This window comes from Trichomycterus rosablanca, chromosome 7 (assembly GCF_030014385.1).
Source record: "Trichomycterus rosablanca isolate fTriRos1 chromosome 7, fTriRos1.hap1, whole genome shotgun sequence".
Taxonomy (NCBI): Eukaryota; Metazoa; Chordata; class Actinopteri; order Siluriformes; family Trichomycteridae; genus Trichomycterus; species Trichomycterus rosablanca.
Window position 1 is genome coordinate 34,096,854 of NC_085994.1, and position 16,783 is coordinate 34,113,636.

Genomic DNA, 16,783 nt, shown 5'->3' on the forward strand with positions numbered 1-16,783 from the left:
AAATTTTTATATTCTTAGTCGCCATTTACTCATAATAAATACCATTTTTTTATTTGTTTTTTTTTGATAAACAATCATTTTCTCCCAAAAAGGTTTGAGAGTAAACATTCTGTTTGGTGGTTTTACAGTGTATCATCACTATTTAGTCTTTAAAATAAGCAGATAGCTAAACTGTTGTAGCTCAGGCTTATCTGTCTCTCGATGAACAATGGGAACGAAAACTTGTTCATCCAGTTAAAGCAAACAGTGTCTGAAAGGCCTTACAACCACAGTAACACCGTGTCAAGTGATCAGATAGCATAGAACAGATTTATTAAATAAACAAGGATACATCTAAAGCTTAAGACATTAGAACTGTTGACAGTCACCTCACGCCAATCATTTATGGATATATAGTTAAAATGCGGTAGCAATAAAGTTCTGTAAAAAGTTATTCCCCACTTCTTATTGCTTCTGTCATTGCATATCTGTCATGGTAAACGTTTAAGAACATTAAACAAAAGTAAAAAGGCGAACAATTGGTGAAACATAATTTCATTCAGGGCGCTGGTGGGCACAGTGGTAAATTACACTCACCCATTACAGCTGGGATACAGGGTTGGAATCCCAAGGGCGTCTTCATACAGACATAATAGGCCATGTCTGGGAATTTATTCATGTGTTTCAGCCACAGCAGTTGCCAACAGGTGTAATGAATCAATTACTATATAAAGGAAATAATATGCCTCCAACTATGTAGCAACAGTTGAGGGAAGGCTCTTTCCTGTGCCGGAATGACTTGAAGATTTGAAGAAAGCATGGTTTAAAGAAACAATTCAATTCAAGCTTTCTTGACCAACATCAGTGCCCTGTCATACAATTGCTCTTTTGATTTAATGGACACAAATTCCCACAGACATACTTCATACTTGTGAGAAGTCTTTTTAAAAGACTAGATGTTGTTCTAGCTAAAAGATCACATAGAGGTCACTTTATTTTAATACTACATTTACATTTTTGGCATTTGGCAGATGCTTTTATCCAAAGCGACTTACAGTACACAGTCCAAGCAGTTGAGAGTTAAGGGCCTTGCTCAAGGCCCCAACAGTGGTAACCTGGAAGTGGTAAGGCTTAAACCATCTACCTTCTGCTTACTAGTCTAGTGCCTTAACCAAATGGGATGTCCAACAAGCTCATAGTCAGGAGTTCAAATACCTTCGGCCATATAGTGTATAAATATGTGTGGTTTGAATAATTCCTTTATTGCTTATTATATTTTCTCACACTATATATACAGGGGTTGGACAATGAAACTGAAACACCTGGTTTTAGACCACAATAATTTATTAGTATGGTGTAGGGCCTCCTTTTGCGGCCAATACAGCGTCAATTCGTCTTGGAAATGACATATACAAGTCCTGCACAGTGGTCAGAGGGATTTTAAGCCATTCTTCTTGCAGGATAGTGGCCAGGTCACTACGTGATGCTGGTGGAGGAAAACGTTTCCTGACTCGCTTCTCCAAAACACCCCAAAGTGGCTCAATAATATTTAGATCTGGTGACTGTGCAGGCCATGGGAGATGTTCAACTTCACTTTCATGTTCATCAAACCAATCTTTCACCAGTCTTGCTGTGTGTATTGGTGCATTGTCATCCTGATACACGGCACCGCCATTGGATGCACATGGTCCTCCAGAATGGTTCGGTAGTCCTTGGCAGTGACGCGCCCATCTAGCACAAGTATTGGGCCAAGGGAATGCCATGATATGGCAGCCCAAACCATCACTGATCCACCCCCATGCTTCACTCTGGGCATGCAACAGTCTGGGTGGTACGCTTCTTTGGGGCTTCTCCACACCGTAACTCTCCCGGATGTGGGGAAAACAGTAAAGGTGGACTCATCAGAGAACAATACATGTTTCACATTGTCCACAGCCCAAGATTTGCGCTCCTTGCACCATTGAAACCGACGTTTGGCATTGGCACGAGTGATTAAAGGTTTGGCTATAGCAGCCCGGCCGTGTATATCGACCCTGTGGAGCTCCCGACGGACAGTTCTGGTGGAAACAGGAGAGTTGAGGTGCACATTTAATTCTGGCGTGATTTGGGCAGCCGTGGTTTTATGTTTTTTGGATACAATCCGGGTTAGCACCCGAACATCCCTTTCAGACAGCTTCCTCTTGCGTCCACAGTTAATCCTGTTGGATGTGGTTTGTCCTTCTTGGTGGTATGCTGACATTACCCTGGATACCGTGGCTCTTGATACATCACAAAGACTTGCTGTCTTGGTCACAGATGCGCCAGCAAGACGTGCACCAACAATTTGTCCTCTTTTGAACTCTGGTATGTCACCCATAATGTTGTGTGCATTGCAATATTTTGAGCAAAACTGTGCTCTTACCCTGCTAATTGAACCTTCACACTCTGCTCTTACTGGTGCAATGTGCAATTAATGAAGATTGGCCACCAGACTGGTCCAATTTAGCCATGAAACCTCCCACACTAAAATGACAGGTGTTTCAGTTTCATTGTCCAACCCCTGTATATTTTCTATTTATTTATGCATTTTCTTCCCCTTTTCTGCCGATTTAGAGTAGTCAGTTTGGTCTTCCGCTGCTGTGGATCCCTGATTGCATTCAAGGAGGGTATATTGCTTCTCGCCTCCTCTGACCTGTGCGCAGTCTTATGCGCCCCTTATTTTTGCCCATGCTTTCTGCACAGGCTCCTCTATCTGCTAATCAGGGTCCTTACACCTACAAAAAGACCCCACCTATATAGTTCGGTCATCCCACACAGCAGACACGGTGGCCAATTATTGTCTGTTGCAGGCAATGCCAATTGTGCCCGCTAGATGCCCAGCCGACCGGTGGCAACGCCGAGTTTCTAACCGAGGAGTTCAGAATCTCAATGCTGGTGTGCTAGTGGAATATCTCACTGTGCCACCTGGGTGCCCTTGCACCATATTTAAAATCAAACTGCTATTGATTTTATCCAAAGGTTGTTGTGAAAAACATAAACAAGACAACAGAAAGTTTAATAGCGCAGTAGGGAAAACTGAAATTCGCCCTGTTGTTACTACTGCTGTTGTTTACAGTTTGCGTGACGTATTTGCTATATGTGACATTGTCAACCTCAGTGACTCCTCCTAATTTCACGGTTTCCCCTGTGGATTTGGAATATTAGGTACAACACGAACAGTTCCGAAATCGGATGCGTACCGTAGGGTACTGTGTAACGGAAAGGGTGCTTGAGTGGGAACACATGATAATAATAGAAGTAAGAGGGTAGTTAATGAAAAGAGGGTCAGAAATTCCTCTGACAGTTGTGAAGAGACCGACAACAGGGTTACAATGCTCTTTTTATCCAGAGCTGTCTGAACAGACAAATGGAGATAGACTGATTGACAGGATTTTTGTTTTCTTAAGCCTGGTGGTTGACTTTTTCTAGATGCTTTTAAGCCACTCGCTTGAGGTGTTTAATTATTCAGTTTCCTCTTAAAGTCCAGATGAATTAATTGCATCATAATGAAATCAACATGATAAAAGCTTTATGTAGTAGTTTCACTAGAACATTCCTGGTATTCTGGTGTACAGGTACTATGAAAGAATATTGTAAGATATAAGTAAGTCAAGTATGTCAAGTTCTCTTGTTCATATTACCTCAAGACATGCCATTTGACACCACAGAGACCTGATATACCCTGTCTTATACAGTATTAGATAAGCCAGCCCTCATTTAGGCTCTTATAAATAAACACGTCTATATAACCTCCAACGTAACCTTACATCCATATTGCCGGGCGCTGAGAGAAATGTGTTGAAATATGAAGCGTAGTATGAGTAAGGGAGAAGAGAAAGCAAGATAAGAGGGACAGGCGAGAGGAGGCGAGGGAGGTAAGACGAGGCGAGGGGAGGCGATGGGAGGGGTCGGGTGATGTTTGCACAAGTTGACGAAGTCACCTATTGTCTGAGCCTAGTGTTAGCAGCACAGGCCCGGGGGCAAGAAAGGAAGAAAAGGAACCAGAGACAGAGAGGGAAAGCGTCTGGTTTGACTCAGCACGGCAGCCTCTGACGCTTTCTTACTTCTCTGCTTTATGGGGCTAGCGTAGAAGCGCTAGCTCACAACGGTCGTCTCCGTCGTGAGGATTTCAAACAAAAGTTTGGGGAACTAAAGGATGTACGAGTGCAGTCATGGATTACACAGGGATCTGAGGTAATGCACTGGGAATTACTGGCTGTTTTTGGAACTAAAAAAAAGTTTGTTTTTTGAGGTGAAAGTCGTCAGACATTGAGTTTGTATGAATTTAAAACTGTGGTTGTCATGACGAGAAGTTATTTATAACGTTTACTTTTTATAGCTGGTTATGCAAATTACAACAACACGTTGTCAAAACTATTTGACATGTATCAGTTTCACTGCAGTTGTTTTAAACATCTTAAAAATTCCATATAATACTCCTACACATTTATTCACATTTTTGGCATTTATCAGACACTATTATACAAAGCACTTATACATTGCAAGCAATTGAGGGTTAAGGACCTTGCTCAAGGGCCTTACGGTGGCAACCTGGCAGATGTGGGACTTGAACCAGCAACCTTCCGATTACTAGCTTTTTACCTAAACTCCTTAACTTCTACTGCCCTGATGGTCATTTTCTTTAACTGTTTTATCCTGGTCAGGGTCGCAGTGGATCATGTGCCTTTTAGGCGAACTTACAAATTTAGGTGAACTTACAAATTTTGGCACTCACTTGCAGTTTAGTGCAGGAAGGTTCACCTTATGTATAATATTAGCAGATGGGAGGATACCAGAAAGAAAAAAATGGTGGTATAGCAGGTATGGAGATGGTAGAGTACCAGGAAGGAAAAATGGTAGTAAAGCAAAATGGGCACTCAGGACCTGGGTCCATATGGGTTCCTTACCCTTTTATTTTCTTGCCGCTGCAGCAGCAACACTTAGGGTCCAAGCAAATATCAAAAGATTAAAGAGAACAGAACAATACGAGGTTCTTAGATGTACATAAAACAAGGGCAGCTAGTTAACACGCAGTAGTAATTTGTAAAAGCGTGTGTAAATGCTCAAAATATGGTTTTAGGTCACAGTTTTGCCATATTAAGTCACATTGGCCTGCACTGACCATATAAAATACCTCTAATCAGAAATACACATAATGAACAGATAAATTACAATAAAATGATTAAGTGAATACACCCCATCACTGAACCACCCAGTGACCACTCTACAATGGCAACATAAGTCCTTGTAGAGATGGAATACAACCTGTTAGAACAGACAAACATTTTCACATTGTTAAAAAATACCAGGCCTTTGTAAAGCAGAGTGGCAAGACAGAAGCCAATGTTGGCCAAGGACTCTTTGCATGAATATGGGAGAAGTATGTCTGGAGAAAAACAAATACTGCACATTACCTGTGAAACATGGTGGTGGCAGCATCATTCTATTGTTGTGCTTCTTAGTGCATCATCCCACTATATAAGACGAACCTAAGCTTTGGGTGATGAACCCAGGGTGTATTTCAGACGTCTTCCTGTAAATGTCTTGGTACAATGTTTTTCCTCACTGCACTGCAGTCTGTTTGCCTACCTAGAACATGAATTCTTTTACCCACATTCACTCTGGCTGTGTTTCAAATTGTGTATTATTATACAAAAACGTGTAAGTGGTACGCCAGCGGTGGTGCTGTGTGTCTGTAGAAAAAACAGGCACTGCACATTACCTGTGAAACATGCTGGTGGCAGCATCATGCTATTGTTGCACTTCTCAGTTCATCATCACACTATATAAGATGAACCTAAGCTTTGGGTGATGAACCCAGGGTGTATTTCAGACATTTTCCCATAACTGTCTTGGTACAATTTTTATTTCCTCAGTGCAGTCTGTTTGCCAGCCTAGAACGTGAATTCTTTAACCCACATTGACTGGCTGTGTTTCAAATAGCATATTACTGTATGGAAACGGTATGTAAGTGGTACACGACCAGTGGTGCTGTGTGTCTACAGAAAAAACAGGCACTTCACATCGCATGTCTAATAGCATCCCAACTGTGAAACATGATGGTGGCAGCATCATGCTATTGATGTGCTTTTAAGTGCATCAACCCACTATATAAGATGAACCTAAGTTTTGGGTGATGAACTGCGTTTTAGACATTTTCCTGTAAATGTCTTGGTACAGTTTTTATTTCCTCACTGCAAGCTGTCAGCCTAGAATGTGAATTCGTGTATCTGGTAATGAGTATCTGGTTTTTTTCAACAAAACCACAGGAACACATGTTTTACCCACATTCAAACTGGCTGTGTTTCAAATTGCGTATTACTATACAAAAACGTCTAAGTGGTACGCCAAGGGTGGTGCTGTGTCTCTGGAGAAGAACAGGCACTGCACATTGCCTGTCTAAGAGCATCCCAACTGTAAAACATGGTGGTGGCAGCATCTTGCTATTGATGTGCTTTTCAATGCATCATCCCACTGTATAAGATGAACCTAAGCTTTGGGTGATTGATAATGAATTATCAATAATATTTAATAAATGTACCGGTTTGTGGCCCTGTAGTTGGAGATCACTGCTGTAGACCTTTTATTCCGATGTACTAATGCATGCATGAGGCCTGTGTAAGCATGTTTTGATTAAGGTTGAGGTCCAGCCAATGAAAAGGTTAAGATCCACTGGTTTAGGCAGAATGTGTTTGACCTGGATGAAAGTCAATTTTTGATTGGATGATGAGGTTAACAAAGCTTCTTTCTTCAGTTGTATAAAATATCCAAGTGTGTGTTTTTGTCTGTCCTTGTATCAACTCAAACGTTTGATCAGAATTAACATCTGGTTTACGTACCAGCATGACAGGTACAGGTTTACACTCAGACTTCATTTACGTTGACTCGATGCTCAGCGCTCATTATTCCGGTTACTGATATGGTGCTATTGAATTCTCTGGCACACGCTTCTCTGGTTCTGTTTGCTGCAAAGGTTGTACAATTATTTCTCCTTAAAAGGGCATTTTAAACGTCGACTCAAGTGAATGGATGAAGAATGAGCAAGATTATCGAGGGGGGAAGATTAACAAGCTGCAGTAATGTAATAACGTTTGAATGATCTCTGGCTCTGAGTGGTTACACAGCATTTTCACTTTTTAACAACACAACATCTTTCTAGGCGTCTGTGTTATCATACTATCAAATTAGCTTAGATTCAGCTGTGTGTCAGCTTTTTTACTTTGCAATTCATCACAGTGTGTTTAAATTGCACAAAATACTGATGAGCCAAATAACTGAGTTCTGTACTGAGCTGTACTGAGTTCAAAAGTTCACAGCTTATTTAGCTCATATTTTATCAGCCAGTTTGGCTAACCGACTAAGCGGATAACACAACACACTTTAAGGTAACAACACATTTAACCATTTATATAAAATACTAACAGTCAAAATAACCTATTAATCCAAACATTTAACCAGTTATATGAAAACTAGTGGTAAGAACTGTAGCTTATATGAACAGTGAATTCTTCAGTGTGGAAATGCAACTCTAATATTTACATTTTAAATTATTTTTACATTATTAAGCTTTTTTGCAGCATATATTTTCCTCATAACCATAGTTGTTCAGCATTTGGATCACCATTTTTCAGTTGTGTTTACAAGACTTCTAGGGTGGCACAGTGGCTCAGTGGGTAGCACTGTCGCCTCATAGCAAGAAGGTCCTGGGTTCAATCCCCAGGTGGGGCGGTCCGGGTCCTCTCTGTGTGGAGTTTGCAGTCCAAAGACATGCAAGTGAGGTAAATTGGAGATACAAAATTGTCCATGAACTGATGAATCTTGTGTAACGTGATTGACAGGAGGGTTGAAAACTGGTCCATGGTGTACGTGATAAGAAGTGCGTCAATTGCATTGCATGATGTCCAAAACCCAGTTCTAGCTGATTTAGACCAGTTCCTATGTTAACGTGGAATCATCCACTGTCCTACAAGGTCACCAACATTATTATTATTATTGGTCAGTATTTTATTAAGAGTTTTTACACCACAAATGTTAAACCATGAGGCTTTTAAGTCATAAAGTAAAATGCGCATCAGTACAAAGTCTTAAGGGACATACATATACATGTATCATTAAACCATGCATGTGTGTAATGTTATTTTAACAAGAAAATGATATTTTGCTTGGACTTCACCATTCACCGTTTGTTAACTAAAGTCTGGAATACTGTAGCTTGGAGAAAGAATGAGTAAAGTGTCTGTTGCAGGGATTCGTATTAATGCCTTGACCGATTTCACCAGAAAACAGTATTCTGCTGCAGTATCTAGTTTTCACAGGGACACAGGAACACATCCTTTACCCCCATTCACTCTGGCTGTGTTTCAAACTGCATATTACTGTACAAAAACATCTAAGTGGTATGCCACCAGTGGTGCTGTTTCTTTTCAGAAATACACAAGTATTGAAGTGTATTTGGGACATGGCCTGGTCTTTGTTTTTGTAGAGCTTTTTCCACACTGAATATAAACGTACAAGCTCAAAATCATCTTTTTGACAAATTTTAGATTCCATACTTCACTTCCTGTGGAAATTGGGTGGAGACGAGACCTTTCTATGAAGGTGTCAGGACACACCATTAACTAGAACAGTCACACACACACACACACACACACACTCTCTCTCTCTCTCTCTCTCTCTCTCTCTCTCTCTCTCTCTCTCTCTCTCTCTCTCTCTCTCTCTCTCTCTCTCTCTCTCTCTCTCTCTCTCTCTCTGTGTGTGTTGATCCCTCTGACGCAGTGTCAGTATGTTTGAGCACACAGACAGTGACTGATCACACTGGGTCACTCTCTGGGCAGAGGGGAATTAAATCTGATTAGAACATTTCTTCTGGAAATCTGGCAACCTGATTCTGGGAATTCATCTCCATTCAGTGCGTATTTCATTTATTGTAACTTTTATGCTATTCTGTCTTTTAAAATGGGACAATATTTCTGGCTGTATGAATAGAGATATTCCGGAACTAGTGGCAGCTCGGTCGTGGCAGAAGGGTGACTGATTAATAGGGTTGTTTTTTGTCACTGAAGCGGGTAATTTCTCCTGTTAGTTATTGTACGATGCGGACTCTGTAGTGTTAATGGTAAAACCTGCTGAACATGTTTGTGCTGCATAAAGACAATGTCATGCTTGTTTATCCAGGATTATTTTTGATTTTGTATTGGATAATTTTCTTATGATAAATATAATACATTTTATTTATTTAGTTTCATTTTTAGATAATTAGTTGTCTGAGATTTTGTGGCCTGATGTACTAAGTAGTGCTTAGAATTGGTAGTTGAGAACAATATGATTTTGCATAACAGATGTGTGAATAAATGGCTTATGGCTGTTATTAAGATGGTGTGAGATGATCATTTTTCTACCACTAGAGATTTTGCTTTACTATTTTTAACTGTCTATACAGTTAAAGTTGACTTATGATGGACTTGTATATAGTAATGGTGGGACAATTATCCACCCACGTTGGCTTTATGTGTGGGGTTGGTGTCTTATTAAAAATGTCCAGATGAAGTTTATGATTAGGTATTAGTCATGGTACATTGCTCCATTCATCTTCCCATGAATATTGTGTAAAGCCCATTACAGTTTGTATGAGAACACTGTTGTACAGTGGTACCTTGAAACTCAACGTCATTTGGTTGTGGGAGTGGCGTTGAGTTTAAAAGACGTTTTAAGGTATTTAAGGTATTTTTTCCCATAAGGATGTTTGGGAAACCTGTTAATGTGTTCAGTGGTCCTGTGGAACTGCATATATTTTAGGCTTATGTAAAATAATGGGATTGTTTTTGACACTTATAACACAAATATAATATAAAAAACACTGAAATACAATCCTGAATCCTGTTAAAATACAATAAAACCTGCAGTGTACCTTTACTGTACCTTTACCTGTACTTACTATTGTTTTCTTATGCTTCTTAATTAGTGGAGAGAACTTATGAGCAGTAATAATTAAGAGGCTTAGTGTTTCTATGTCGTTCTTTTAATACATTAACTTACATTATTATTATTTAAGTTATATTATTATTATATTATAAGCATTTTAGACTCTCTTTAGACTGTTGGAAAAGCTGATTCTCACCTTTTCTCAGCACCCTGGGATATAACTCAAGTTTAAAAGTGAAACAGGAGTAAAATCAAGCTGAACACAGACACATGTGGAGCTTTCAGAGTGAATTTGATGATTATTCCACACAAATGCAGATTCGTCTCATGTTTGCATGATGTTTTACAGAGCGCTTAGCAAAGCAGCAGTCGTACACACGTTGAGTTTAAGGAAAACATTGAGTTTAAGGGTACAAATGTCTTGACGTAGGGCGTTGAGTTACAAGGTACCACTGTATTTGCATCATTACTATTCCCAACCTTTTATGGATTTTGTTTAACATCACTACCAGAACTGCTCTTGTGTTCTTGTGATTATATTGGCACAGAGCTGAAAACTAAGAGACTAAAAATGTATAAACAATAATTTATGGTTTTTGGGAAGAGTATTGGCTGTATTAATAGACATTTGTTTAGCTTTTCTTTAATTATTTATGCCTGTGAATAATCATTGTAGCCAGGAATGATTACCAGTGTCTTAGAATTATGCACTTGAATCTGTATTTTCATAAGCTGGAGTGTTTTTCTGACTAAAATTTTGATTAAGGTTTGTATGGGATTATTGTTGTATTTTCATCATTAATATTCAGAACCTTTCACGGAACTGCTCTTGTGACTAAATTGAGACAGATTTCCATTAGTAAAGTGGATGCTATAATAGCTGCAATATGTGTGCAAGGAACTCCACATTAATCTTCATGGTTTTGTAATGGAATGTCCAGCAAGCTCATGGTCAGGTGTCTAGATACGTTTGGTCATTTAGTGTAAGTTAGGGAAATATTACATTTCAGAATGTTTTGCTGATGACCCCAATGATTGCACTGTACTCCTAAACCCCCAGTGTGAGTGTGTAACACAGCTTATGAATCACTTTGTTTGATGGTAATAACAGGGTTCAGAAGTCATGACTGAGTCAGGATTCCTTCAGTACATTTTATGGAAATGTTACACATGATGTCATCACCACAAAGTTAAGACTGTGACCGAATGAAAACAAACATATAGCTGGGTATGTCCTGACGTATGTGTTTGTTATTTGTCCTGCTGTTATGTCTGATGGGTGTGTTTTGTAAAGCGGAGAGCTGAAACCAGAGTAGAAATGTATAAACATTAATTGTGGATTTTGGGGGATAGTATCGGCTGTATCAATAGGAATTTCTTTAGCTTTTCTTTAATCATTTTTGCCTGTGAAGGATCATGGTAGCCAGAAGTGATTGTCTTAAAATGATATTGACATTTAGCAGACACTTTTATCCAAAGCGACTTACAGTACTGTGAAAGTATTCAGTCTAAGCAATTAAAGGTTAAGGGCCTTGCTCAAGGGCCTAACAGTGGCAACCTGGCAGTGGTGGGGTTTGAACCAGCGACCTTTCAATTACGAGTGTAGTACCTCAATCAGTAGGCTACAGCTGCACTTGAATCTGTATTTTCATACGCTGGAGTGCTTATTTCAATACACTTGTCCTGTGTTCGATTCCCAGGTGGGCTGGTCCGGTTCCTTTCTGTGCAGAGTTTGCATGTTCTCCCCGTGTCTGCGTGGGTTTCCTCCGGTAGCTCCGGTTTCCTCCCACAGTCCAAAAACATGCAGTCAGGTTAATTGGAGACACTGAATTGCCCTATAGGTAAATGGGTGAGTGTATGAGTGTCTGCCCGCGACGGACTGGTGCCCCGTCCAGGGTGTTACTGTGTGCCTTGCACCCATCGAAAAGCTGGGATAGGCTCCAGCATCGCCCCCCCACCCTCCCGCCAGTGACCCTGATTGGATAAGCAGTTAAGAAAGTGAGTGAGTGAAGTCCAATTAGGTCCAAATACAAAACGTATGGACAGTAGACAATCATATACGTATTACACCCCGCCTTTTCTCTGAAGCTGTATTATTAAACACTGATGAGTATTTCATCCAGGGTAACTGGTTTTATCCTGATTACACAACTGTTTCTAATGTTTGTTTCAGATCTTTGTGCTTTATTGATAATATTTAGAAAATGTTCAAAAAGTACTCAAAGTTTCTCTTTGATCTTTAAAACTTGTAAGTGTATGTGATTATGGTTGCCAGATATGATTAACAAAGTAAAATGATAGTCTTACTCAGTATGTTGGTGAGCATTCCTGACTAATCATTGAAATACACTTGATCCAAAAAAACATTTCGGCACATCGGTTAACAAATAAATGCATTCTAAATGAAGACAGTGGTGCCAAGACTGGAGTCTTCAGTTCACTGCATGATTCAACAACTGACAAGACATAAAGGAGAACCTCAAAATAGAGTTGTCAACAGGCGTCCAGGTGGCGCAGCGGGATATTCCGTTTGCACACCAACACAGAGTTTCTGAACTCCTCGGTTCAAAACAGATCCAGCAGATACCAATTGGCTACCGTATCTGCAGGGTGGGGGCCGGACTATATGTGGGTGGGTGGGTCTTCATATGCTGTGTAAGGACCCTGATTGGCAGAAGAGACGCCTGTGCAGAATGCAGGGGCGAGAAGAGGAGGGCTGTGCACGTGTCGAAAGAGGCGTGTGCAGCAACGTGCTCTCATCGGATGCAATCTGGCATCTATCAGCAGCGGAAGACAAAAATTGAGTGCGCTAAATTGGGAGGAAAAAGGGGAGAAAATGCATAAAAAAATAAAAAAATAGAGTTGTCAACAGATCCTATCCCACTTAAACACCTATGACATACTTTGGATTAATGGGTTACAAACCCTCTTCAACCATTATTAAGCGAGGCTGTGCTGGGCCAACAGCTTGTGTACTTAGTACACTTTTGTACCAAAAATTTCATAAATGTATTTTTACCAGTGTAAAAATGCATTCTGAATGTACCTGATACATATTGATACATATGATACCTGATGATATTCACGTGAGGGTACCACCCATCAAGAGCAATGGTACGTTTTAGTACCTTTATTTTGAGAGTGTAGAGCAGGGAACTTTTTTCAAGCGACCCACATTTTGTTTATGATTTTTACCGCGACCCAGGCAACTCAAACAATGCATCAGAACAAAACACGAAACGACATATACTTAATTAATAAAAAATGCTGGCCGTCTGGTCCCACTGTGGTTTACAAAGTGTAATGTAAAGGTGTACAAGGTGTAAACGTTTTGATCCCTTGTACATAACCTGCTAAAATGCTATTGCAGAATGATGTATGGAGTCGTGCCAGTCGTCATTACTGTTACATCTATTGCCAGAAAGGAGAATTTCTTCATCCACTAGCACAACAGTCTGGCATGACATGTTGTAACAGATCCTGTCTGGTAAAGGAAAATTGCACTTGAATTCTGTACACATGTAATATCTATTGTAGAATTTGATTTAGGGTTTATACAATGTGTACACACTCTTCTAGTCCTCATTGTCGTTTTCTGTATAAATGTCAAAGTCAGCTTTCAGTTAACGTATATTATAAAGTTTCACACGAGGTACTTTCGACTCTACCCAACACCCATGTAATTACAGCATAATTAGGTTCCTGTGCTCCTGCAGGTCCCTCTTTTCATGTCGCTCCACAGGAAATTCCATATAGTGCCAAGGGCAAACTGCAATCCGTGTTCCTACAAATCCTCTCGTCTGATTTCTCCCTCCGCAGGAAGATCTGCGTGCACTGCAAGTGTGTCCGTGAGGAGCATGCGGTGCGCTCGGTGCCCGGTCAGCTGGAGAAGATGATGACGAAGCTGGTGTCCGACTTCCAGAGACACTCCATCTCAGATGACGACTCTGGCTGCGCTTCGGAGGAGTACGCCTGGGTGCCACCCGGCCTCAAGCCCGAACAGGTCAGAAAACTGAAGAGCTAATCTTATGCCAAGACAGTCGACATGCAGTCTGAAGATTCAGGGTCATAAATTTGTGATTAGTTAAACATTTGGACATGCAAAAGCAGAATAAACTAAACTTTAAACACTATTACAAGGCAAATTGGGACATTTTTAATATGAAGAAGCAATAAAATGAAGAATCTGTGATGTGTTAATTCTCTTGAGCCTTTATTCAACAAAAAATGACTTTTACAACTTAGTTGTAGTATGTAAAAATTAACAAATCCTTAATTTGATGTCTAACAAACAGAAATATTTAAAATGTTTAAGTTACACAATTTTGAAACATTCTGCAATAAGTAGATGAAAAGATAATATGGTATTATGATTGGGTATAAAGAAAAATCCACCGAAGATTACTATTTTATTTATACATTTTCTCCCTTTATTCCCAATTTATTGTAGCCAGTTAGTCTCCCACTGCTGGGGACCCTGATAGCGTTTAAGGAGGGTATATTTGCCTGACACATGCCCCTTTTGACGTGTGCGTAGTCCACGACCCCTTCTTATTTGCCCAGATTATTCTTGGATTCGTATGTGAGGCCAGTCTCACGCATGGAGAGTGCACTGATCTTCGTGATCCTCCACTTCTGTACAGGCGCCTCCGGCCCCTACAAAACATCAAGACACCCCCCCCCCCCCCCCCCCCCCCTTTTAAACAGTTTTTTCTCCACCCAGTAGACTAGTGGCCAATTTTGTCTGCTGCAGGCATTGCAGACCGGTAGCATAGTTGAGTATATATGAACTCAGAAAGTTCAGAACCCCAGCGCTGGTATGCTAGTGGAATATCTTGCTGTGCCATCTGGGTGCCCAATAATGGGATTTTATTGAATGAGAAATTTGATTATATACTTACTCACTTTCCTAACCGCTTATCCAATCGGGGGTGGGTGGGTGCTGGAGCCTACCCCAGCTTTTCAATGGGTACAAGGCACACAGTAACACCAGACCATCGCAGAGCAGACACACATACACTCACACACACACATACACACCCATTCACCTAAAGGGCAATTCAGTGTCTTCAGTTAACCTGACTGCATGTTTTTGGACTGTGGGAGGAAACCCACGCAGACACGGGGAGAACATGCAAACTCCGTACAGAAAGGACCCGGACCGTCCCACCTGGGATCGAACCCAGGACCTTCCTGCTGTGAGGCGACAGTGCTACCCACCAAGCCACCGTGCCGCCCTTTGATTATATAATAAAATTAAAAATTAGAATGACCTTAAACAAACTAAAAATGTTTGCAGTTGGCTATTTAAGATACAGCCCCACTGAATAGCTTTGGAATGAACTTGAACAATAACTGAGTCTTTCTTGACTAACATCAGTGCCCAGCCATTCAAATGCTCTTTTGACTGAATGGGCACAAATTCCCACAGACATGCTTTAAGGTCTTGTGAGAAGCCTTTTCAAAGAGTGGCTGCTGTTTTAACTGAAAGGATCACATATGTAGAGGTCGCCCTATTTTAATACTATTGGTTTGGTTTTCCAGACATGGGATGTCCAACAAGCTCACAGTCAGGTGTCCAAATACATTTGGTTATATTGTTAGATTGTTTTAGACAGCTTTGGTTACTATTAAACCTTTCAGATGTGCTCTCATGTGGGGCAATGCAAACTTGATAGGCGCTGCTTTCTAAATGGGACAGACGCAATTCCATTCCCCAGAAATCTCGGGTGTTGGAGGTGGGTTGAAGGTGCCCTGGTTAAACATGTCCTAAACCTGCTACAGTTCATAAAGATGTGCTTGGGTGGCTTCACGTGTTTTGAAGGACACAGAAGTACGAGCTAGCCCATATCCTTCTGAAATGCTAGAAGTCTTGTGGTGTCCAAAATTAGCTCTATTTAAAATTAATAAGTAAACAGGTAATCGACCATAAACTGCTACAGATGACATGGAAAGTGATTAAAGTTTGAGACAAACCACAATATTTATAGCACTGTGGCCTCAAAGCAAGAAAGTCCTGGGTTTGAACCCCCGGTGGAGCGGGTCCGGGTCCTTTCTGTGTGGAGTTTGCATGTTCTCCCTGTGTCTGAGTGGGTTTCCTCCGGGAGCTCCGGTTTCTTCCCACAGTCCAAATACATGCAATTGTATGAATACATGAATTGGAGATACAAAATTATCCATGACTGTGTTTGATATTAAAAACTTGAACTAATGAATCTTGTCTAACCAGTAACTACCTGTCCTGTCATGAATGTAATCAAAGTGTGTAAAATATGACATTAAAATCATAATAAATTACGTAAATTAAGTAAATAACGTCTGTGAACGTCTCAGGTCTGGATGGTTTATATTAAACTCTAGTGGTCGTTTCTCAGCCAGTGGATGTAGATTATCTATTGTGTGTTGTGCTCAGAGCTCACGTTTCTTCACGTGAAGTAGATCTGTTTGCACAGAGACAAAAGACTCGTGTTACCATGCACAGAACGTTCTCATTACTCTTCAGCTCAAACACATACCTACAATACATTATTAAACAGAGTCATAAATTACGTGTGTACATGAGTAATACGGTTGCAATGTGGCTAGTATAACTCCTTTTTGTCTTTGTGTTTGCAGGTCTATCAGTACTTTGGCTGTATACCTGAGGATAAGGTGCCGTACGTGAACAGCCCGGGTGAGAGATATCGCATTAAACAGCTTCTTCACCAGCTCCCAGCCCATGACAGTGAGGTCAGAGTCCTTTATATTTAGTACTACTGTTTATTTTGTTGTCAAATAAAAATTCTAATCATTGCATAAAGGGAATGTAATCTGAGGAAGAACGATATATAAAGATATTTGAGCAGCGCCCAAATCAATGACCCAC

At 40.5% G+C, this 16,783-nt stretch overlaps 1 protein-coding gene across 2 annotated transcripts in view; it reads left to right on the top strand.

The window, feature by feature from the left end:
- prickle3 (prickle homolog 3) overlaps positions 1-16,783 on the top strand; it is a 47,309-nt gene that overhangs the window by 19,158 nt on the left and 11,368 nt on the right. The window contains exons 1-3 of one of the 2 annotated variants that reach the window (XM_062998610.1): positions 8,895-8,905; positions 13,738-13,921; positions 16,534-16,647. In XM_062998610.1, coding sequence (XP_062854680.1) covers positions 13,811-13,921; positions 16,534-16,647 — 225 coding nt within the window. In that variant the 5' untranslated portion in view covers positions 8,895-8,905; positions 13,738-13,810. Of the gene's footprint in view, positions 1-8,894; positions 8,906-13,737; positions 13,922-16,533; positions 16,648-16,783 lie in introns of those variants that run through there. The other variant, XM_062998609.1, reaches the window with a different exon arrangement.